The sequence below is a fragment of the Xenopus laevis genome, chromosome 6L, assembly GCF_017654675.1.
Source record: "Xenopus laevis strain J_2021 chromosome 6L, Xenopus_laevis_v10.1, whole genome shotgun sequence".
NCBI lineage: Eukaryota > Metazoa > Chordata > Amphibia > Anura > Pipidae > Xenopus > Xenopus laevis.
The window spans coordinates 89991757-90015218 of record NC_054381.1 but is presented as its reverse complement, the minus strand read 5'-3'; the positions used below and the strand labels follow the sequence as shown (position 1 = coordinate 90015218).

The 23462-nt window shown below is 39.0% G+C and overlaps 2 protein-coding genes across 5 annotated transcripts in view; one reads left to right on the top strand and one right to left on the bottom strand.

The window, feature by feature from the left end:
• The window catches only part of zcchc2.L (zinc finger, CCHC domain containing 2 L homeolog), a 33380-nt gene extending 24710 nt beyond the window's left edge, over positions 1 to 8670 (bottom strand). Inside the window, exon 1 of one of the 2 annotated variants that reach the window (XM_018267726.2) lies at positions 6918 to 8670. In XM_018267726.2, coding sequence (XP_018123215.1) covers positions 6918 to 7568 — 651 coding nt within the window. In that variant the 5' untranslated portion in view covers positions 7569 to 8670. The remainder of the gene's footprint in view (positions 1 to 6917) is intronic. The other variant, XM_018267724.2, reaches the window with a different exon arrangement.
• Positions 8671 to 11085: 2415 nt separating this feature from the next.
• Positions 11086 to 21685, top strand: LOC108719101. Of its 3 annotated transcripts, none has more exons than XM_018267727.2 (8): positions 11086 to 12201; positions 17057 to 17158; positions 17551 to 17652; positions 18049 to 18150; positions 18454 to 18549; positions 18938 to 18991; positions 19317 to 19442; positions 20582 to 21685. In XM_018267727.2, exons 2-8 carry the CDS (start codon positions 17095 to 17097, stop codon positions 20752 to 20754), a joined length of 717 nt encoding a protein of 238 aa, XP_018123216.1. In that variant the 5' UTR covers positions 11086 to 12201; positions 17057 to 17094; the 3' UTR covers positions 20755 to 21685. The 3 variants fall into 3 exon arrangements, with proteins under 3 accessions (XP_018123216.1, XP_041422193.1, XP_041422194.1); XM_041566259.1 differs by lacking the exon at positions 11086 to 12201 and adding an exon at positions 15926 to 16403; XM_041566260.1 differs by lacking the exons at positions 11086 to 12201; positions 17551 to 17652 and adding an exon at positions 15926 to 16403.
• Positions 21686 to 23462: the final 1777 nt, after the last annotated feature.

Here is a 23462-nt window from a genome sequence, read left to right as displayed (position 1 = left end):
CATAAACTGCCAAGTTTTTGTCCCTCTTTTTATTTCCAAAATGTTGCGAGGTATGCACAGACCTCCAAAAATCACATCATTGTTGTGCATCTGGTAGTAACATCGGCACAAAAGCTTTTTGTGGGTGAGCAGCCACACCCAAGCCTAACGTCAACATGTACACGCAGTTTTACTAGAATTGCTGTAAATATTTTTGCTGTTGGAGAGGTGGAAATCGGTTCATGGTTTAATGGATGATGGATGATAGGAGAACTTTTACCTGCATGACTGTGTAAGGCCAAATGTAAAGTTTGGTGAGGAGGGAAAAATATCTATGCCCTTCTATGTCACCCATTTTTTTTGCTTAATTATTGTGACCCACAAGTGCTAACCACCTCTATTTCAAGGCCTTACTCCTAGTTAAAGATAAGAAACTAAAGAAGTTAAAGGAATAGTTCAGTGTGAAAATAAAAAATACTGCAAAAACATAGTGTATGTGGGGGTATGTAAAACAGTTTTTCAGAAAACAATTAAAAACTGGAGCTGCATGATACTTAAAGGAATTGTTCAGTGCAAAAATAAAAACTGGGTAAATAGATAGGCTGTGCAAATTAAAAAACGGTTTCTAATATAGTTAGTTAGGCAAAAATGTAATGTATAAAGGCCGGAGTGACTGGATGTGTAACATAATAGCCAGAACACTACTTCCTGCTTTTCAGCTCTCATGGTTTACACTGACTGGTTACCAGGCAGTAACCAATCAGAGACCTGAGGGGAGGCCACATGGTTCATATCTGTTGCTTTTGAATCTGAGCTGAATGCTGAGGATCAATTACAAACTCACTGAACAGATATGTACCATGTGACCCCCCTTTAAGTCGCTGACTAAATCAGAGTTATAGAGCTGAAAAGCAGGTGTTCTGGCTATTATGTTACACATCCAGTCACTCCAGCCCTTATACATTACATTTTTGGTTAATTAACTATATTGGAAACATTTTTTTATTTTGCACATACTATCTACTTACCTTGTTTTTACTTGTACACTGAACTGTTCCTTTAAATAATAAAAGCAATTTGAACATCAGTTTAAAAAGTCAGTGTCCATAAACCATATTTGAAATGGCCTTCAGCAGACGACCAGGAGGAGAAAAGAGAAGCCTGAAGCACAAATAATGTTGATCTTGTTATAAACTGAATCATATTAAGCTACAGGAAGGCTCATACTTTAAGAAGATGTGATTTTGTACAGAATCTCCTATAATTAATATGCAGTCCTTCCTTCTCCTCTTCCAGCGTAGTACAAGATGGGCGCTGAAAATCAGCCTGCTGAAATACGCAGGCCAAAAATCAGCCCCTATGCGGGCATTAGCCTCCTCTTCTGTCTGCACCCAGAACTGTTATGTCGGCTCTGGTTCAGGCGAAGAAACGAGAGTGTTTGCATTACCGCACTGAAATCAGCCACGTACCTGCACTTGAGACAACAATGGTTCCAGGGCAGGCAGGCAGAGGCTAATCCCTGCCTAGTGGCAAATTTTTGGCCTACGTATTTCAGCAGGCTGATTTCAGCTCCTGTGCAGCATCAGCCTTAATCTTTAAAGCTTTCCATACATGGGCAGATTTTGTATACAAACGGAGAATAATCAGCTAAACAATCATTTAAATTGTCTTTTTCAGCAGTATTCTACAGAATCCTTCTGCTTAGTCGAACCGAATCCGAATATGCAAATTAGGGGCAGGAAAAGGAAAATGGCGTGACTTTTTGTCACAAAACAAGGAAGTAAAAAGTATTGTCCCTTTCTGTAATTTGGATCATCATACCTTAACTAAAAATAATTTAAAATGAAATAAAAAAAATCCTTTCACCTCCAATAAAGATCAATTAAATTATATTTGGAATCAAGTACACTGTACTATTTCATTATTACAGAGAAAAAGGGAATCATTTAAATTAAAAAAATTGGATTATATGGATAAAATAGAGTCTTTAGGAGATGGCCTTTCCGTAATTCCGAGCTTTCTGGATAAGGTTCAGATCTATTAGGGAATGCCCAGCTGCTGGGAGGCATGAGAGCAGCTGAAATTCTTTTTCAAAACTTAAATACAGGTATGGCATCCGTTATTCTGGAAACCAGTTATCCAGAAAGTTTCAAATTACGGAACGGCCGTCTCCCATAGACTCCATTTTATCCAAATCTTTTTAATTTAAATGATTCCCCTTTTCTCTGTAATAATGAAATAGTAGCTTGTACTCAATCCCAACTAAACTATAATAATCCTTATTGAAAGCAAAACCAACCTATTGGGTTTATTTAATTGTTACATGATTTTCTAATAAGACTTAAGGGAAGATCGGTTATCCAGAAAACCACAGGTCCCAAGCATTCTGGATAACAAGTCCCATACCTGTATTAAAAAAATTGTAAGGCAGCAACTGAAAACATTTACATTTGTAATGTCCTTTTGTAAAATCCTTATATCTCAATGTGCAAAGTTTCCATTACTTTGGGGAAGGTGGGGGATTTTAGATGGGAAACAGTCTAAATGTTAATCAGAATATAATTTGAGGTGATTGCTGCTTGTACCTGGTTCTGGATACTTCCGGGAACAGAATAAATGTTATAGAATTATGTTGTATTTTTAACTTGACTAAAAAATAAATTAGGGGGAAAAAAACAAATTGTTGACTCAAATGCGCTGCTTGAACCCCAAAAGTATAATCAATGTTCTAAATGATATGGATATTTATGTGCAAGTTAAAACTTCAGCAGTTGTACAAATTCCATAAACTGCCCGATTGTCAGAGAGGTGCTCTCCAACAGTCATTAAAGGGCATCTGTTGTGAAAAATATTCTGCCCAACCAAAGGTGTGGGCTAATAGAGCCTGCACTCCAGTTGGGGTAAACAATAGGTTGTTTTTTTTTAAATTGCCTCCTCTGGCACTAGGCCACCCATACTGGGAGGGTGCTCCCGATATAAGCAGCCATGTTGGGGCACACACATGCGCATAATGACTGAATGTAGAGGCTTGCTCATTATTCTCAAACGCATGACGTCGAAAGCACACTATGCGCATGCACTATGTACAACATGGCTGCTTTCACCAGGTGCTCCCTCTCAGTGCAAGTGTCTTAGCGCTGACAGGGGCAGCTTAAAAAAACAAAAACTTTTAGCCTCAACCCGAGTGCGGGCTCTATTAGCCTGCCCCTATGGTTGGGGATAATATTTTTGCCCAACACGTGCCCTTTAAGGGTGTAACATAATAATAATGCAAGATTTTTTAGTGGACTGGTCACCCAAGACAACCAGATGAGGGACCAAAGAATCCTTGGGTCATCCCATAAGATGACATTGTGGTGTTCATCAAAATGTACCCAGAACGGATGTGCTCTTCAGTGAAGAGAGGCAAAGTGGTTAGAAGTTATAATCACTGTGAGGTGTTTAAAAATTGTCACCCCAGTGAATTACACTTTCCTTGTCTAAGCTCCTGAAACACAATTTCTGTGATTGAGAGACTGGCCCAAGAATTGAATGCAGGTCTTCTTTCGGGACAAGCTAATTTAACCTATGATCCACATGATCGTCGATCCCTTTGGGTAGAACTACATGGGCGACTTCGATGCGTTTCTGGCGGATCCAATGCGTGGGGCCAAAACGCTGGCGTCAAGTTGGATGCGACGGAAATAAAGTAAGCAATAGCAATGTCGGATGTTGTCGCAGCATTCATCCGACACGAATGTCGGATGCAGATGCTGCATCCGACAGTCGTGTTGTGTCGGATGAACGATGCGACAACATCCGACATTTGTATTTCTCACCTTATTTTTTGTCGCATCTGAGTTGACACCAGCATTTTAGCGCAGCGCATCTTATCTGCAGGAACCGCACTGGAGTCGCCCATGTAGTTCTACCCTTTGTTCCAAAAAAATTGCAATCGGCACTATTATGTATGCTATCACCATATAACTGCCCATAATAATACCAACTGATGTCAGAGCACAGCTAGGGTAAAGTGGTTCTTAGAGGGATGGATAATCTTATGACAATGGCATATGAAAAGGTTTTGAAAGTTTTATCCCCCTTAGCATTTTTAGTACATTCGTAGGGGACAAAATGCTCAAAATCACCTCTATTCATTTTAAATGGCAAATGTCTGAAAGAGCAGTGCGCTTGAAGAGGTACTCATTACTCACAATGCAGTAGTCAGTGGGGCTCATTTATAAACACTGGGCATTTGCACCTGGGCAATAACCCATAGCAACCAATCATTGAAACAATCTTCGTGACACTGACCGAAAGACAACAAAACCCTTTAATAAACAATGGCTTGCCTTTGTAAACTAAAATCAAATAGTTGCTGAATGTTTAGAGTCAAGATGGCTATACTGAGACATATAGCATGATTGGGAAAAAAACCCTACATCTTGCAGGCAATAAAAAATAATATATGATGCTGGTTTCACTCTGGGTGAAAAATGAGCATTGTCTTTAAAAATTATCCCTTTATTGGAGCTCCTCATAGATCTGATATGGTCTCAGTCTGTGTTTCAAATGAGGGGTGGAAGTGTCCAAACAGTCCCTTCCAGAAGCACTGTAGGAGGATGATAGCCAATCACAGACCTGCAGTCACACAAGCAAAGACATGCTTCAGTTCCCTATCTGGTCTGTCTATTTGCCGATTGGTTACAAGTTTTACATAAATCAGCCTGAAACACAATTTTTTTTAGCACATTCCGTCTATATTTAAAGGTGTATAATGCCCTGGCACATTCATTCCATACAGCCAATCAGATTGATAGCCGTCTAATATCTATTGGACAGGTTTAAAAATCCCATCTGAATAAGGACCACATTGGCTCGTTGACGCAGTCCTTTCCCGCAGCCTGCATTACCACTATCATGATCAGTCAGCACAAATCAGTTTGGTTGGCAACCTCATCAAACAAGCACCTTTCCAATGTCATTACCGAAGTGCATCTAAACCTGTACATACACAGCAAGATGTTTGTTTGGTGAGGCCACCAAACATGTGGACCCTTGCCCAATGTGGCCACTTACATGCAGATTATTTTAGATTAGCAATCTGGAAATTCCAGAGGGACTGCTATAATATGCCATAAACGCTCACTATTTAGTGGGGGCTGTTTGGGCCTCTAGGGAATTTATATACCAGGGCCTATTTTGAATCCTAGTCCAGTCTTGATCATGAGGTCTATGCAGATCCATCTGGAGAAGACTGCATCAAAGTGCCAATGCATCCAAAGGGATTTCCAAACCTGCCCATGGATATCTGAAAATTTTCAGTCACATATGTGTCAGAGGGGCCCATACAAGGACAGATAATTTCTAACTCAGTGTGAAAGGGCCAGATTGTCATCTTAAATCTGTCTGTATAAGGCCACCTTAATTCTTGCTACATCATAAATCAATACTTGACAGCAAAGCAAATGACCTTGGTATTGTGCACTCTACACTTGCATTAACGTTGATCATTAATCATGTGCAGGTTTGCCAGGTTTTCAGTAAATAAATAATATGTCTTGGGTATTGTGCATTTTAGGGCAGAGACACACAGTCAGATTCGGGGAGATCTGTCGCCTGGCTACAAATCTCCTCTTCTTCGGAGGGACTAATCTCCCCAAACTGCCTTCCCGCTGACTAGAATGAAAATCGCCGACGGGATGGCACTAGGAGTGTTGTTTTCCAAAGTCGCCCGAAGAACTTCAGATGACTTCAGAAAACGAAGCAGTCCGATAGCCAACCCACCGGCAATTTTCATTCTAGCCAGCGGGAAGGCAGTTCGGGGAGATTAGTCACCCTGAAGAGGAGGAGATCTGTAGCCGGGCGACTAATCTTCCTGAATCTGACTGTGTGTCTCTGCCATACATAGTTACCTCTCGACACGAGCGGATCTTGCACTAATATGCCCACCCTTGAATGGTTGATACCAGACTAATTGGATCATGATCAGATCACAAGGCCAGGAATGCAGGTGGTTCTAAACCGGTCTGATTTTCGACCAGATTTCGACCAGGGAGTTCACTGGAGGCCCCAATAGACTAGCCAATAAGCTTCCGACTTTGTCTGTTGGCAGCTTTTATGGGCCTGTGTATGGCCACATTAAGACAATGACCACATCAACAATATTATGCAAATGTGTACAATTATGATTACTTTACAAATATCACAGAGATGAAAAATATATTAGTGTTTAAAGGAACCCTACATATTTTTTATTGTCTTTAATATAGTACCCCAATATCGTTTACCTGTCAATTACTATGGGAGACTATGGCTCTGCGTAACTAATGTAATTACACACAGGCAAAGTAAGCCTGCCAACTTTCTAGCAGACGAGTTGACCTCTGCTCCTATTTGCTTCAGAGCGGAAATTAGTTGATTTCTACTACGTATGATATTCAGCCACTTAACTCACTCAACTTCTCCATAAACACAATGTTACAATTGTTATGTTAATCATTTCCCCTCTGTAATTCATATTGGTAACTGCTAATGTCCTGCATCACTGACATAAACCTATTGTATAACAGTGTTGGCTATTTACTAAGATTCCGTTTTTGATCTTTCGTGTGGCCTAGGTTGTTGGAATAATGGATTTTTACCCAGCTATTTCAGTACTACAGTGTGCGGAATCCTTGGAGGTGTACTTGTTGAACTACAATTCTAAAGAGGATGAAAGGTCAATGGTGGAAAGGTTAGTTTGCTAGGAATGGGCTGAATGGGCAGCACTGTGCAGGCACTTATGCAAGCCATGTCTCGTCTGACAGAACGTTAACTGTACATGTGCAAATCCCAGGATGCAGCGTTAAGAGTAATCAGCAGATGAATGCCAAGACCTACAGTTCAGCACTGGCTGTACAAAACTAGAAATGTCGCTTAACCCCGACACGAGCCAAGCGCCCAGAAGCCCCATTTACCTCAGCCCGACTTTTCCTGCCCATGGCCTCCCGGAGCCGGTCCAGGCGTTCCCGAAGAGTGACCCGCTGGTGGAAAGTGAAGGCAGGATGAAGAGAGGCCATGGTGAATAGAAGCAGCAGTTCCTCACGGGCCGCCGCTCCCTCCGCGCTGTCCTCCTCCTCCTGCTCCTCCCGGCCTCCCAGCACCCTCTCGATTCCCACTTCAGGCAAGAGCAGGCGGTACAAACGACTGGCCACCTCCCGGCTGCCAGAGTTGAGTAGTGCCAAGTAGATGATGAGTTTGGCGCGGGAGATGGGCTCGCCCAAGTCCCCCAGCAGCGGCTCCCCGGCCAGTCCATTAGCCTTATTCTCACACTCCCGGAGGTAATGACAGTCCTTCCTGGCCAGGTCCTCCAAGCACGAGCCGAGGAAGCGCAGCTCGAGTGGGTTACACAGGTCCAGCAGCCCGTAGGCGAATTCCAGCCGGTTGGCCGGGCCCAAAGACTTCACGAACCAATGGTACACCGTTTCCCTATGCAAGGGGCCGTCAGGCGCTGCCCAGTCGCGGGGAGTGTCGCACATGGCTGCCCGTTCTGCTTCATCCTCCTCCTCTTCATCAGACGCCTTGTGTTTGCTCTTCTTCAGGGGTAACACTAGCTTCATCTTCAGCATTATCAGCCGCTCCAACCGGGCAGCATTCACCAAGGTAACACCGAAACTCACAGCGAGGAGTGTCAAGCGCGAAGCTGCTCTGTCATTTCCCTGGCGGGCACTTTGCCGTCTCAGGGGTTCTCTGTCAATCCGTGCACAGGGAAAACTGGGCGTGTAAATGGGGAGGATCGGGACTGACTTCCAGAACACTCCTTCTCTTTCCCTGCCTTCTCCAGTCTGCCCTCCCTCACCCCGTCGTACGTACTATCCAAGCGTACGTACGGAAAACTGCTGGCATTCCCGACAATCTGATTGGCTGACACGAGATCCCCAAGCGTCATAGAAAGAGCCGGCGCGAATTCCATTTCCCTTCTTCTCAAGATTCTTCTCAAGAAGTCGGGCCCTGTGACAGTTTGGCAACAATTTGCCGACTGTGAAGTGCCTATTCTTTCCTATATGATGACTGGCTATTGGAAATTACACATTTTACATGTTTGTTACCACCTGAATAAATATCGGAGAATTTTCTATCCCCTGGTCTTTTAACCATGAGACAATGGAATGCAAATACATTCATCGTCCCTACAACAAAATCATGAGGCGGGGCTAAAATTTGGGAATATATAGGACATTTCCACGAACATATAGCTTAATAAAATCAAGCCCCCCCCCCCAAAAAAAAAAACTTTAGCAAAACGTTTCATAACAATATAAACAGTTTTGGCTTGTTACCAATACCACGAAGGCCTCACAGCAGCTACAGGGCCTGAATCTTAAATCCTTGCCACTAAGAACATAGCACAAGTGAAGAAACGTGTAGAACAACATGTAGAGGATAAAGTGTCCCATTTGTTTGAGTGAGGTTGAAACGTCCATCCTGTGAGGCAGCAGAAGCTTTTGCAAAACAACTAACTACCAACATTCCCGAGCAACTGAAGGGGCTGGCAAGGAAAGACTTGTATTTGGAGACAATACACAGTGGTACAGTGGTTTGCAGTCTATACTGTTAAAGGGAAGTAAATGCAACAATGGTTTGTAGTCTATACTGTTAAAGGGAAGTAAATGCAACAATGACTGCAGGGAAGTGCCATATTCCACTGACATGGCAAAAACATGTAGGACCTGACGCACTACTGATCATAGAAAATGCCTAGGTAATAATTAAAAAAAAACAATAGTGGGTAACATTCAATCATTTTTCCATTCTAGTAGACAAACTAGAGATGTTCAGGTTAGAGTACTGCTGCTGCAGCAGGTCAGCTGCCTGTGGGTTACCCTCAAAAAAACAGCCAATGACCTGGGTTTGCAGCAACAGCACTTTCTGTTTAACAGTGGTTAGAGGAAGGCAGTTGCGGGTCGGGTCAGTTAGCAGGTCTAAGGGCCCGATTTACTGGATTGGGCGGGAAATGGTGGTTGGACAGGAGATTGGCAGGGCAAAGGCAGCTCTGTGGTGAAAAGACTGTTCAGCAGCAGAAAGGAGAGGAGGAGTATAGGGTTTGCAGATTACTGGCAACTGCATCGCCGATAGCTTTGTAATACCAGTGTTGGCCCTAGCTGGTGATTCTCCTCCGAGTGCTTTCCCATAGGCACTAGAAGACATTAATTGTAAGACGCCTAATCACCTTGTCTGTAAACAGCCTAAGTGGGAAAATGCGCAGGTTGCGGGTCCGGGATTCAAAAATTGGACCCGCACAAGACTCTAGATTTGGTTATAGTTCCTGAGAAGTTCCAGATGAAAAAAGTGTATTTTTGACTGGTATTACAAAGCTATCATAGTTAGTTAACTATGTAACTAACTATGATAGCTTTGTAATACCAGTGTTGGCCCTAGCTGGTGATTCTCCTCCGAGTGCTTTCCCATAGGCACTAGAAGACATTAATTGTAAGACGCCTAATCACCTTGTCTGTAAACAGCCTAAGTGGGAAAATGCGCAGGTTGCGGGTCCGGGATTCAAAAATTGTACCCGCACAAGACTCTAGATTTGGTTATAGTTCATGAGAAGTTCCAGATGAAAAAAGTGTATTTTTGACTAATTTCCTTTTGGATTACCAAGTGATGGCTAACAACGTGACCTTTTACTGCATGTCTGTAGACCTAGGTATTATTCTAAAATCACGCAAAAAGTTTGCTGAATTCATGGCTGTTGAATGCTTACATGTATCCTTTTTTCATATTTCATGTATAATTTTTCATACATATCCACTATATTCACATTGTTCCTATTGCCAAATGCTTTAATATAATGGTAAAAGAGAAGCAAATAAAATAAAAACATCTTCAATAAGCATTAGGTCATCACTTTGTCCCAGGACTTTTAGCATAGGAAAGTTTGGAATCAGGCAGAAGGTCAGGTGGCGAACAAGTGAAGTCATAACAAGCAGGAGTCAAACCATAAGAACTACCAATAAACAGCCCTGATGCAAGAAGGGAACCAACTTTATGACCAAACAAGGAGTGGAATGCTTGGAACCCTTAAATAAGCCACATTCTAGGTGTGCAGCATCAGGGCACACATCACAGCAAATACAAATCTGAATTTTGTAAATGGAAAACATGTCACTACTCTCGTATTAGTAAAGAGCCATCTATATTTATTCCCCCCAGCATGGTCAGATTGATGAATGTGGTCTAGGTGAGATGGGACGTGAAATAGGACATGGTCAGGGTTGGGGTAAAGTGGTATGTGGCAAAATAACTCACACAAGTTCATATAGGGGAGGCAGACATTTCTGAAATAGACCACTTTATGTTGTGTCTTCAGTCCAGCTAGATCACTATACTGTTGTCACTAAAAGTCTGAGGACTTTCAGACTTTTCATCAAATGTATCCATCAATGACAGTATTTGCTAGAAGCCCTATACTCATACAGACTAATTTCTAATACTAAAAGGTACTCATAGTCATTGGTACTCTTCTTACTTTCCCTTGTTAACATGGCTAGTCTGAAACATATAAGAAAATGCACCCTTCTATGAACCCCACGATTACTACAGTTTGGTACAGATGGGCATTTAAATCAATACCTATGTGGCGAGTTTAATAATCTGATGACCACATCAGCCTCTGTATACTGTTATCAAACCACTAGGGGACAACCCTCATGTAGTTATTCAGCTCAAGGCCACAGTGATATAATATGTACATGCACTGCTGGGTATGGTGTATCTATGCATTGTGATGGACTTCAGCCATTTCTCCCCCTGGAGTTGCCTTTCTCAGACTACTCATGGCTTTGTTTGCTCTATTTCTACTTAATCTTTATAGCTAATCTACAAAATTTATGTAAAAAAAAACCCCCACCATGTAGCTTGTTTGCTCTTTGTAAACACTACGGGATCATTGATATCCGAAAGGGAACATTCTCCTTACTACAGTCTATTCATTTTCAATATACCGTACAGTTAAACATTACAGGTAATTTATGGCTCCAACCGCAGTGTGTAGAGTGCAGTGCAGACTTAGTTGCCATGTTTTTTACCTATAAAGCAGAGTTTCCCCCCCCCACACACACACAATTCCAGCATAATTGCAGCGGCAAAGTGGCCAGTAAAACGGAAATGTAGAAATGGTCTATAGAAAACTGCTAAATGTGCTTGGTTATGACTATAACCATTTTTCCTGAAGCCTGTAAGTTTTCCCACAATAGTTTGTAGTGTTGGCTTGGGTGCTAGAATTCTAAGGAAATGAATTATGGGTAGAGAGGGTTTTTGGGGATGCCATTATCTAATGTAACCCTGTACTAATGCTAAGTATAACCTGTTATAGACTACAATGAAGCACACATTATTGCAACTGGTGAGGTTAGTGAGGCAAACCGAACATTTAGGAGCAAAACAGTGCAAAGCTCAGTATCTATTAGTTGTCAACGTGTCCGATGTTTAGAAGCAACAATGCCTTGACAAATGAGTTCCTCGTCTAAATGAATAAACAGAATTACATTTATGCCAGACATAGTTTGGGAATGTGCCTCATTTAGTATTCCATGATGGTTTCTGCTAGAAATTACAGTATATCTGCTGAGGATCATGGGTAGAGTATAGTATTATAGAAGCTTAACTTGCCCAAACAAATGGTATTGAAATTCTGCCCAGTAGAATCAGTCTGCCAGTTACGAGGCAAACGCTGCAAATCTGTTTCACTTTCATTTTTCAAGAAGAGAAACTTTTTGTTCTCAGATGAGCAGTTTCCATTTCACAGCATCTGCAGCTAGTTTCAGCAGGATAAGAAACACTAATATGTCCATTCAACAGATTTCAATAGCTATATTTCCACCTTTATTTATAAATGATGTACCACTAAACTATAAAGTATTTACTGTCATTTTTGAAAAGATGCAGTATAATGCAGCGATGATCATTACATTTTCCCTTTGCCTCAAAACTGCACCCAATCACCAAATATGAAGAAGGAACAACCCAGATAGGATTAAGCCCAGATTGGAGAATTGCTTTGGTATGTCACTGTGATAAAAATGATTCCATGAAGCTAGAGAGGTAAAATAAACCTTTTAGCTGTGTTTGAGCATTGCAATTGTAGTTCATGGTTGGTACAGAATAGTCTGTCCTGGTACTGGGTGAGGGCACACCAATCAGTTGTTTTTATTTATTGCAGGACTTCCCACTGCTGCAGAACAGGGCTACATGTGCCAAAAAGTGAGTGGGATCCTATGTTCTTCCATTTATTGATGCTAAGGTAAACTATCTCTTAGCAGATGATGTACTGCTGAGTGAAATTATCAAACGTGGGAGTTCTTCTGTCATGGGATTAGTAAAAAAAAAAGAAGAAACTATCTTTTTCCCAAGTTAAAGTTATGGTCATTTTAACTCAAATACAATCACGTCTGTGATTTAGAGCATCACCAAATATATCTGTTTACACAGCTGAAGCTTTCTTTGGCTGGACCTAACAGCAACTATTCACATATTTCCAGTGTATGAGCTCTCCAGCTGTTTTCCAGTTTGATCACTGCCATTGCATTCTTTATATGATACTGGTGGCTGAATCTCAGTAACTACAGTTTGCACTTACAGTGCACCATTTTACTAGCACAGAACAGTGTTCCCTTAATCATTTTTGCTTGGTGAGAAAAGAATAGAGAGAAGAAGGGAGTGCCTCAAATATATGTGTTTCAATAAGAATTCCAGGTACACTATATATTAAGGGCAATGAGACATTTTGTGCAGTACGCTACTAAAAATGCCCTCCCCCTTAAACAAGAAAATGTTTATTCATATATTGTAATATATTTAAGAGGGCCAACTACGTCAACGTCATCCCTGGCACGGCAGTCCTACACTCACCTTCATTCGATTCCACAAGGACTAAGTTTTATTTGTAACTTGCTTGCTTTCAAGGTTAAAACTTCCAAACATCGTTGCCCTTTTATTAGCCACCACTGGGGTCACCTGACTGTAGCTGGAAAGGGTGGGAGCTACAACATGGAGCTGGTCACAGCTCCTGTATAAACTATAGCAATAAAGGGAAAGTTGTGTTCAACATTAAATTTTAAAAAATTAGGCAGTGCAATGAGGCTGCGACCACAAAATTCATACAGACAAATACAAGAGTTCTTCTGTACTCAACCCATAATCAATATATAAAGGACATTCCTGCCATTACTATTTATTGCTACTAAATTTGAAAAAATATGGAGTCCCTGGTGGGAGTCAGGGCCTGGAGCAGCCCAAGGGATCCAGAAGATACGACATGATGTGCTGTATTTAAACCAGCATCGTCTACCAAAGCGTGTAAAGTTGAGAACCCTGTAGTTACCATTGTGTGAACAAAACCAGAGATAAATGTGATTTTAAGCAGAACTGTTTATTACTTGTATTGTTGCAAAGAAAAGTTAAAAGAAATAAAGTTTACCTTTAAAAAAAAAATGCCTGCCCTTTAAACAAAACAGGGATTGTTTATCCATATATTGCAATATATTTAAGCTGGCCAACTACGTCAAAGTCATCCCTGTATGACCAGTTCTACACTCAACTTTCACCTGATTCATTAATTAATTTTACCTGCAACTTGCTTGCTTTTAAGGTTAAAACTCCCAAACATGGTTGTCCTTTTATTGACCACCACTGAGATCACCTGACTATAGCTGGAAAGGGTGGGAGCTGCAACATGCAGCTGGCCACTGTTCCTGTATAAACTATAGCAATACAGGTAAAGTTGTGCTCACCACTAATTAGGTGGAGGTGCAATGAGGCTGTGGCCAGAAAATTCTTACAGAAAAATACAAGAGGTCTTCTGCACTCAACCCACTTTCAATATATCAGGGACATCATGCATCGCTCAATTTCTCCTCCCTGCCTTCTATAGGAGATAGCCAGGGAGGAGAAAACGAGCGGTGCGCGATGGATTGCCGCCCTGTTGCCTTTTCATAAGAAGAGAGCAAGCGGAGTTTCAGTAAGTTGCTTTATATAGATTATATTCATAGTTATCCAGAGGTAGACAAATTTGCACCTAAAATTGCACAGTTGTAGTCATAAATGAACCTTTTTATGACATCTGAAAGTACAATGTCCCTGATATGAAGCTTATACTTACAGAATCGGAATGATGAGGAAACAAATTTTATGAGGCATAATTAAAATTACTTTTTTTTCTAATGAACTAACCGTGACCTTGCCCATTGGTAAGAGTTGAAATATAGCAAAATCATTAAAGAAATGGATATAAATCTTAAATACCAGGAAAAAACATCAATTATGTATTTAAAAATATATAGTTATGGTCTCAAAAACCTTTTTGTACTAGTAAAGCCTCCCTTGTAGTCTGATTAATTCTGACATCTCCTGGCAAAGAGGGAAAAAGTAGAAAGATTAGTACAGTGTAAAAAGAATATACTTGTAAGTGCTTATAGGACAATGTACTGCAATGGAAAGATGGGAAGTGTGTGTTTGTATAAATAAAATTGGTGTTATACAGTATATGAATCCTGTTATACTGTTTCCACCATTATTATTTATGGACATGCACAGATTGCATTCTGTTGTTATCATGGTACAGTCATATTTCTCCAGCTGTACAAAGCTATCTATAAAAATCTCTAGGAATAAACTTTTGTAAATGTATTCATATATAATACTATAAATGGCAGCATTTGAAGGCTTAAATCATCTATGTATCATGTCATTATTACTCTATATAACGTTATAGACATATTGTACAGTAAATAAGCATCTATGTATGATGCCTTTTTTACACGAGTAGATGCATTACTCTGTATAGTATGCTATACTTAATAAACACACATACATGCATTAGACTTAGGCTTGGGCTATAAAGCAATATTTTATAGCTTTCATATTATTAAGGACACAAGGATATATCCGATGTATGTAGTCCTTTGAAACAGGTAGGAAATAGGATAATGGTAGCTAGCTGAAAGCTGTTTATCTCATCTAATCATGATGATGTCATAATGGTAGCCAAGTGAAAGCTGTTTATCTAATCTACTGCAGTCAGAAGCTTGATTTGGTTGCTTGAGCAGACGTGTTTTTAACATGCAGCTCTTGCAATTACTTTTGTTTTTCCTTTTAATCAGTATGAATTCATTATTAAGTCAAGGTAAATATAATTTATGCCTTCTTTACTTCTATTTTGGATTTATTTATGTACATTTTAGAGTTTTAATGTTTAATGCTTATTGTACAGTGGTATAAGCATCTATGTATGATGCCTTTTCTATACTCTGTATAGTATGGTATAGACTTAATCAACACACATAAATGAATTCTATTTTACTGACTGATTTCTGTAGTTGTTATGTAGTTTATGACATTTTGTGCAGTATTATTGCTATGTATATGGGCAGGTTTAATGTCATCATATACTAAGCACTTGGGCCTAGCCCTTTCTCCTATTTGCTATAGATTTAGGCTTAGGCTATAGAGCGATATTTTACAAGGAAATAGATACAATTCTTTGAAACTGGTAGGAAAAAATCAGAGTGTGACCTTGGAAATCTGTGTCACACTATTACTTATGTCATAATGTCATGATGATGTCATAATGGTAGCTAGCTAAAAGCTGTTTATCTCATCTAATCATGATGATGTCATAATGGTAGCCAAGTGAAAGCTGTTTATCTAATCTACTGCAGTCAGAAGCTTGATTTGGTTGCTTGAGCAGACGTGTTTTTAACATGCCGCTCTTGCAATTACTTTTGTTTTTCCTTTTAATCAGTATGAATTCATTATTAAGTCAAGGTAAATATAATTTATGCCTTCTTTACTTCTATTTTGGATTTATTTATGTACATTTTAGAGTTTTAATGTTTAATGCTTATTGTACAGTGGTATAAGCATCTTTGTATGATGCCTTTTCTATACTCTGTATAATATGGTATAGACTTAATCAACACACAAATGCATTCTATTTTACTGACTGATTTCTGTAGTGGTTATGTAGTTTATGACATTTTGTGCAGTATTATTGCTATGTGTATGGGCAGGTTTAATGTCGTCATATACTAAGCACTTGGGCCTAGCCCTTTCTCCTATTTGCTATAGATTTAGGCTTAGGCTATAGAGCAATATTTTACAAGGAAATATCAGATACAATTCTTTGAAACTGGTAGGAAAAATCAGAGTGTGACCTTGGAAATCTGTGTCACACTATTACTGATGTCATAATGTCATGATGATGTCATAATGGTAGCTAGCTAAAAGCGGTTTATCTAATCTAATCATGATGATGTCATAATGGTAGCCAGCTGAAAGCTGTTTATCTAATCTACTGCAGTCAGAAGCTTGATTTGGTTGCTTGAGCAGACGTGTTTTTAACATGCAGCTCTTGCAATTACTTTTGTTTTTCCTTTTAATCAGTATGAATTCATTATTAAGTCAAGGTAAATATAATTTATGCCTTCTTTACTTCTATTTTGGATTTATTTATGTACATTTTAGAGTTTTAATATTTAATGCTTATTGTACAGTGGTATAAGCATCTATGTATGATGCCTTTTCTATACACTGTATAGTATGGTATAGACTTAATCAACACACATAAATGAATTCTATTTTACTGACTGATTTCTGTAGTGGTTATGTAGTTTATGACATTTTGTGCAGTATTATTGCTATGTGTATTTTTTATAATGTTTTAGAACTAGGGATAAAGAGCAATAATAGATATAATTTAAAAATGAAAACCAATGCTCCAATCGAGGTGATGACGGCAACAACAACAATAGGTAGGTAGGTACTGTATTTCAGTTGGAAGTTTAAGCCAAGGGTACAGTATATTGTCAATCAAACAATGTTCCCATTTTCACAAATAATTGTATTGATTTATATACACAATATGGCAGCATTTAAATGCTTATTGTTTAAATAATAAATAGACAAGGAAGTACCAATACAGCTCAATAATGATCATTTGGCAAGAAAATAGTTTTTAAAAGTACAAATTCCATAACATAATATATTAAAATCTGAAATGTTCATCATTGTAACTAGCAATATTACTATTTATGACTGTGATTTGTTTCTAATTTTTAAGAACTAGACATAAACACCAATGAACAAGACCATTTAAAAATGAAAACCAATATTCCAATCGAGGTGACAACGACAACTACATTAGAACCAATCCTCAAGAAAGGTAAGCACTGTATTTCATTTGGCAGTTTTAGTCAAGTGTATTTTATCAAACAATCTGTTCCCATTTTCACATAGTAAATTGTTAAATTAATCCTAATTCAGTAACTAATTATTTTGGAGAATGTTTTCACTTAAGCAGAAGGTGGGGCTGTAAGGCAAGTTACTAAACTCTATCTGATTAGGCCCAGCCTTTTTTGTTGAGGGCTTAGATGTTAAAAAAAAGTTTCTGGCACCAAACAATTATTTTTGTTTTATTATTAAATAACAGTAATAAAATAATTCTAAAATAGAATAGTAAATAAGCATGGAAGTACCAATATATCTCAAGAATGTCAAATTGGCACTGTAAGCAATATTACTATTGCTAACTATTTTTTTTTTATAATGTTTTAGAACTAGGGATAAAGAGCAAAAAAAGATATAATTTAAAAATGAAAACCAATGGTCCAGTTGAGGTGACAACGACAACTACAGTAGAACCAACCCTCAAGAAAGGTAAGCACTGTATTTAATTTGGGGGTTTTAGTCAAAAGTATTTTGTCTATCAAACAATCTGTTCCCATTTTCACATAGTAAATTGTTAAATTAATCCTAATTCAGTAACTAATTATTTTGGAGAATGTTTTCACTTGCGCAGAAGGTGGGGCTGTAGGGCAAGTTACTAAATTCTATCTGATTAGGCCCAGCCTTTTTCGTTGAGGGCTAACATGTTAAAAAAAAAGTTTCTGGCACCAAACAATTATTTTTGTTTTATTACTAAATAACAGTAATAAAATAATTCTAAAATAGAATAGTAAATAATCATGGAAGTACCAATATATCTCAAGAATGTCAAATTGGCACTGTAAGCAATATTACTATTGATAACTGTTTCTTTTTATAATGCTTTAGAACTAGGGATAAAGAGCAATAAAAGATATAATTTAAAAATGAAAACCAATGCTCCAATCGAGGTGACGACGACAACAACATTAGAACCAGCCGCCACGAAAGGTAGGTACTGTTTTTCAGTTGGGAGTTTAAGCCAAGGGTATATTGTCAATCAAACAATGTTCCCATTTTCACAAATAATTGGATTGATTTATATACACAATATGGCAGCATTTAAATGCTTATTGTAGAATAATAAATAGACAAGGAAGTACCAATACAGCTCAAGAATGTTCATTTGGAAAGAAAACCTTTTTTAAAAGTACAAATTCCATAACATAATATATTAAAATCTGAAATGTTCATCATTGTAACTAGCAATATTACTATTTATGACTGTGATTTGTTTCTAATGTTTAAAACTAGACATAAACACCAATGAACAAGAACATTTAAAAATGAAAACCAATATTCCAATCGAGGTGACAATGACAACGACATTAGAACCAACCTTCAAGAAAGGTAAGCACTATATTTCATTTGGGAGTTTTAGTCAAGGGTATTTTATCAAACAATCTGTTCCCATTTTCACATAGTAAATTGTTAAATTAATCCGAATTCAGTAAATAATTATTTTGGAGAATGTTTTCACTTACGCAGAAGGCAGGGCTGTAAGGCAAGTTACTAAACTCTATCTGATTAGGCCTAGCCTTTTTCGTTGAGGGCTAAGATGTTAAAAAAAAAGTTTCTGGCACCAAACAATTATTTTTGTTTTATTATTAAATAATACAGGTGTAACAGTTCTTTCTATGCCGCCTATTATATATATATATATATATATATATATATATATATATATATAGTTTACAGTTCATTCTTCACTTGCTAAACATTATTCTTTTCCTTACAGTCGGACATTTTGGTAAGGTAGTGCAGAGGAACTACAAGAAGGCCCAGCCACGATGTAAGTTTATTGAACTGGCAAATTTATTCAGCCTGCATGCAACTACTGTTATAGATATTTGAACATATTTGAACATATTTGATTTAATCCTTTATCCAAAAACATGGATTGTCCACCTTCTGATAAATATGCTCTTAAGAGAGCCAACGAATTTATAATTTATAATTGATATATGAATTAAGAATATACTGCAGCTAATTTTACCACACAAAAATACATTACCATAACATTTTTAATTACTAAATTGTAAATGTAAAAATACTATATTGTAGGAAATATTACATTTAATACAAGCTAGTTAATTCTAAGCTGTGCTTGGTTTTAGTTCTAGAAAACAAATTGAAGAAACAGTTTGAACATCTTTCTGAATGGTACTTTAATAAACAAAAGAATGATGAAGTGACGACAACGGCAACACCAACTACAACATTGCAGACAACTCTTGACCCAGGTAGGCATTGCATTTTTAGGTCTGTAAAAATATAAATCATTGTCAAAATAACTGTAAAAGCCATCCTTTGAAGAAAAAAAAAACGAGGAAAAAAGCTGATGTATTGAGAAAATGAATTTATAATATGATGATCATAATAAGGCAAAACTGAAAGTTAAAATTGACTATTCTAATGCCAATGTACATTGTAGTGCTAGCACATGGAGTTCACTAGACATGTAAAGAAATGATTGCTTAAAGGAGAACAAAACCCTAAAATTAATATGATTAAAAATGCCATATTTCATATAGTGAATTTATTGCACTAGCCTAAAGATTCAGCTTCTTAATAGCAGTAATGATCCTGGACTTCAAACTTGTCACAGGGTGTCACCACCTTGGAAAGTGTCTGCTACACTCACATGCTCAGTGGGCTCTGAGCAGCTGTTGAGAAGCTAAGCTTAGAGGCCATCACAAATTATCAAGCAGAAAATGAGGTTGGTCTGTAATATAAGCTGATGCTACAGGTCTGATTATTACATTCTGATGGTATTTGCACTGGTTTCTGTGCTGTCATGTAGTAATTATCTGTATTAATTACTAATCAGCCTTATATTGTGACATTTATATTCTATGTGTACTGTATATTGTGAGTGGGTCCCTAAGCTCAGTGACAGCAGCACAGAGCACGTGCAGTGAATCAGCAGAAAAGAAGATGCGGAGCTACTGGGGCATCTTTGGAGACACAGATCTTCCATGATAAAAAGTGGTTGCCTTGGGCTGGTACAGAAGCGCAAAACATAATGTACAACATTTCTAGCCAAGCAGCTAGTTAGGCAAGCAGCTTACATTAGATTGGGTACAAAGGCTATGGGCTAATGTTACTCAGACTTTTGGCACCCCCAAGTATAAAAGGACTTTACTTCTTCTTTAAGTTCAACCCTCTGGCTCCAATATGGCACTGTGCTCATATACAAACCAAAGGGAATTGTACACTAATATGTTATATTAATTCACACTGTTTTGTGCCCAGCTTTTTCATTTATTAATGCTTCTGGCTTCCTGTAACTGGGACTATGATTACTGATAAAGCAATCTATTAACTATAAGTTTTTCAGAGACCTATCCAATGTAATTATTCATTTGTTTCTCTTTAACAGAAAGAATGGAAAGGAGGGGCCGTATGCGAATGGAAGTTGAAACACTATTTTTTGTTACATTGGCATTTGTTGTTGTAGCGGTTATACTGGGAGTGTTTGTTGTCACGCTCTTCCTGATTCAGAGACGCAAGAAGCATGATGAATTTATGAAGTATATGCTGCAAATGTACTGAAACAAGTTGCCAGTTGAAGAAAAACCCCAAACTAACATTTTATAAATGAACTTTATCATCATCATTATTATTACTAAGTGTTACAGTCTCTATTAGGTGCTTTCAGTATTAATTTGAGGCACTTGTTTATAGTGTAATACCTTGCTATTAGATGCATTTTTGCCATGTACACTGTATACTTGTATTTTTAAAAAGTCAATAAAAATGTAGATTAAAATAAATATCACTAGGTCTGCTATGTTGAAGCCATACATTACAAGGTCACATTAGCTTTGAGGCCTAAATACCTTTTTTTATGGCACCCCCCAAGGAATAGCATAGCAGGGATGCATGCCAACAAAGGGGAGGCAGACCATTAGTAGTGAAGCTATGGCAGCTGTGGTCAGGGAAACCAAGGTGCTTTTGAGAAATGGTGGAGAATTCGATCAGGCCTTTTTAGCCAGATGCAAATTTAAGTAGAACAATAGTTAATAAGGAATCATCCCTCCTTAACAGGTGATGGAATGATTTCTAGAGCACATTCTGGAGCAACTAAGGTCAAAATCAGATTCCCAAGACAGAGTCAGCAGGGAGGGCAGGATGTCCCAAGCGATTCAGGGAGAGGTACTTACAGCATCTGGTGGGAGACAAGTGACCCTTCATTAGAAGAATGGGCCGCGTGTTAACATAAAAGTCGAACAAAAGGCAGGTTGTATTATTTATGAAGGAAGTACCTTCAGCACTGAGATATTTAGTGGTAGTGGACAGGTCTGCCAACTCCTGCCTTTGGCCGGTGGGTGCACTGGGTGAAAGGACTACTGAAAGGAGGTGGGTTCTGAGTAGCAGTAGCTCACAGGAAGGATCTCCAACAGAGCTGTGCTGTTGCATTAGAACCTTTACATCAGGGATCTACATCTGTGACTCAGAGCCGGGCACTCTAGGCAACCTGTCCGGTTACATCGCCCCCCCCCCCATTCCCTGTGTAAGCATGAACAATGGGCAAACACAAGGTGACAAATGGCAGTGGGGAATGAGGGCAGAACTGGGGTAAGCGAGCAGGAAATGTACATGCCTAGCACTACACCACTGTTGTGCTCTAGGCACATGCCTCTTCTGACCCTGCTGTGACTGTCAATGCCACTGAACCAATACAACATTTGGGTGAATATAACAGCAGTGGCTGCTCAACACACACACATTCTACAGGGGCTATCTAGCTCTAAACTGGTTGCATCTGGAAGTAGTGTTGATACTAATATGCTGATCCAGTTTTTAGGTGCTTTGAGGGAGCCTTTGAGCAAAGGGCCCGCCCACCCCAGACCCCACCCATTCCACACACAGTTAAAAGACCACACATCACTAAAAAAAGGTAACCCCCCCCTACACACAAGTTTATAAAAAGCTATTAATGGCCAGGGCCCCCCATAAATAAATGTTTTTTTTTTTAAAATTGGTGGTAAGGGCCCCCCTACAAGTTAAAAAAAACATTGGTGCCAGGGCCCCCCTTACAAGTTAAAAAAAATGGGGCCCTAGAGAATATTTTTTTAAAAAAAACAACTGTGGTGCCAGGGCCCCCCTTACAAGTTAAAAAAAAATTGGGCCCCAGAAAATATTTTAAAAAAACCCATTGGTGCAGGGGCCCCCCTGCAAGTAAAAAAAAAATACTGATGACATGCCCCCCCCCACCACAAGTTCTTAAAAGTTATTGTGAGAATCCCTGTTACCAGTTCTAAGAATATCCTTTTTGGGCATCATACCCAAGAAGGAACCTGGCAGGTTCAGGCTCATACAGTGCTTGTCATGCCACACGGGTTGGTCTGTAAATGATTACATAGACTGACATGCACAGTAACCTACACATGATTTGATATGACAGCAGAGATTTTGAGATGGGCAGGCCAACAGACTTTGATGGTCAAGACTAAAATCAAGTATTTCTGACTTTCACCAGTTCATCTGGACTGCTTCCACTTACTGGGATGCTGCTGGAGGTTGAGGATTTATTTCATGTGCCCTATTTGATTCATTCAGTTCCTTCCTAAAGTGGGTGCTGGGGATGGATGCAAGGTTTAACAACCTCACTTTTTATTCATTATGCCAAGTGAGTCAGTGCAGTACCTGTTGTTTTTGGGTATCATGCAGAGAGTAGCCAAAAAATGCCTTTGACATCTGAAAAAACAGAGGGTCCTTCACAATAATTATGTTTTTGGGCATTGAGCTTGAGTCAGGGTTCAGACTACCCCAAGAGAAGATAACAGAGCTTTCAAGACAGATTGGGCAAGCCAGTTGTTGCAAGACGTTTAAACAAATTTAATCCCTGTTGGGTAGGCTGACTTAGCCTGGTGGATTACTTTTTTAAAGCAGTATAATGGCAGATCCCTGTGGCAATTGGAGGATAATTTTGAGTTGCAATTGTTCACTGATGCAGCATTTGGGGCAGGCTACGGAGCATTATTTCTCAATGGAGTGATGTGAGGTAGCCAGCTTGGATTTTAGGTTAACTAAGACCCTGACATTCCTGGACCTGTTCCCCATATTAGTGGTGGCAATGGAGCTATAGCAGGATGAACTAAAAAATGTGGTCTTCCAGTACAGATAAGTGGTACAGTCGCTAAATAGCCTTTAAGCCTCCTCACCAGCAGCTGTCAGTTTGCTGATTCTGAAATGCCTCCAGCTCAGGAAGTGGGTGAAAGCTAGTCAGGTCCCTTGGGCATCAAATAACATTGTGA

What these genes read in the sequence shown, in the direction of transcription:
- LOC108719101 (XM_041566259.1), top strand. Translation starts at nt 16,340, where the DNA reads ATGCAGCTCTTGCAATTACTTTTGTTTTTCCTTTTAATCAGTATGAAT. An exon ending in AGAACCAATCCTCAAGAAAG is followed by an intron (nt 17,159 to 17,550) that starts GTAAGCACTGTA and finishes ATAATGTTTTAG; the next exon opens with AACTAGGGATAAAGAGCAAA. An exon ending in AGAACCAACCTTCAAGAAAG is followed by an intron (nt 18,550 to 18,937) that starts GTAAGCACTATA and finishes TTTTCCTTACAG; the next exon opens with TCGGACATTTTGGTAAGGTA.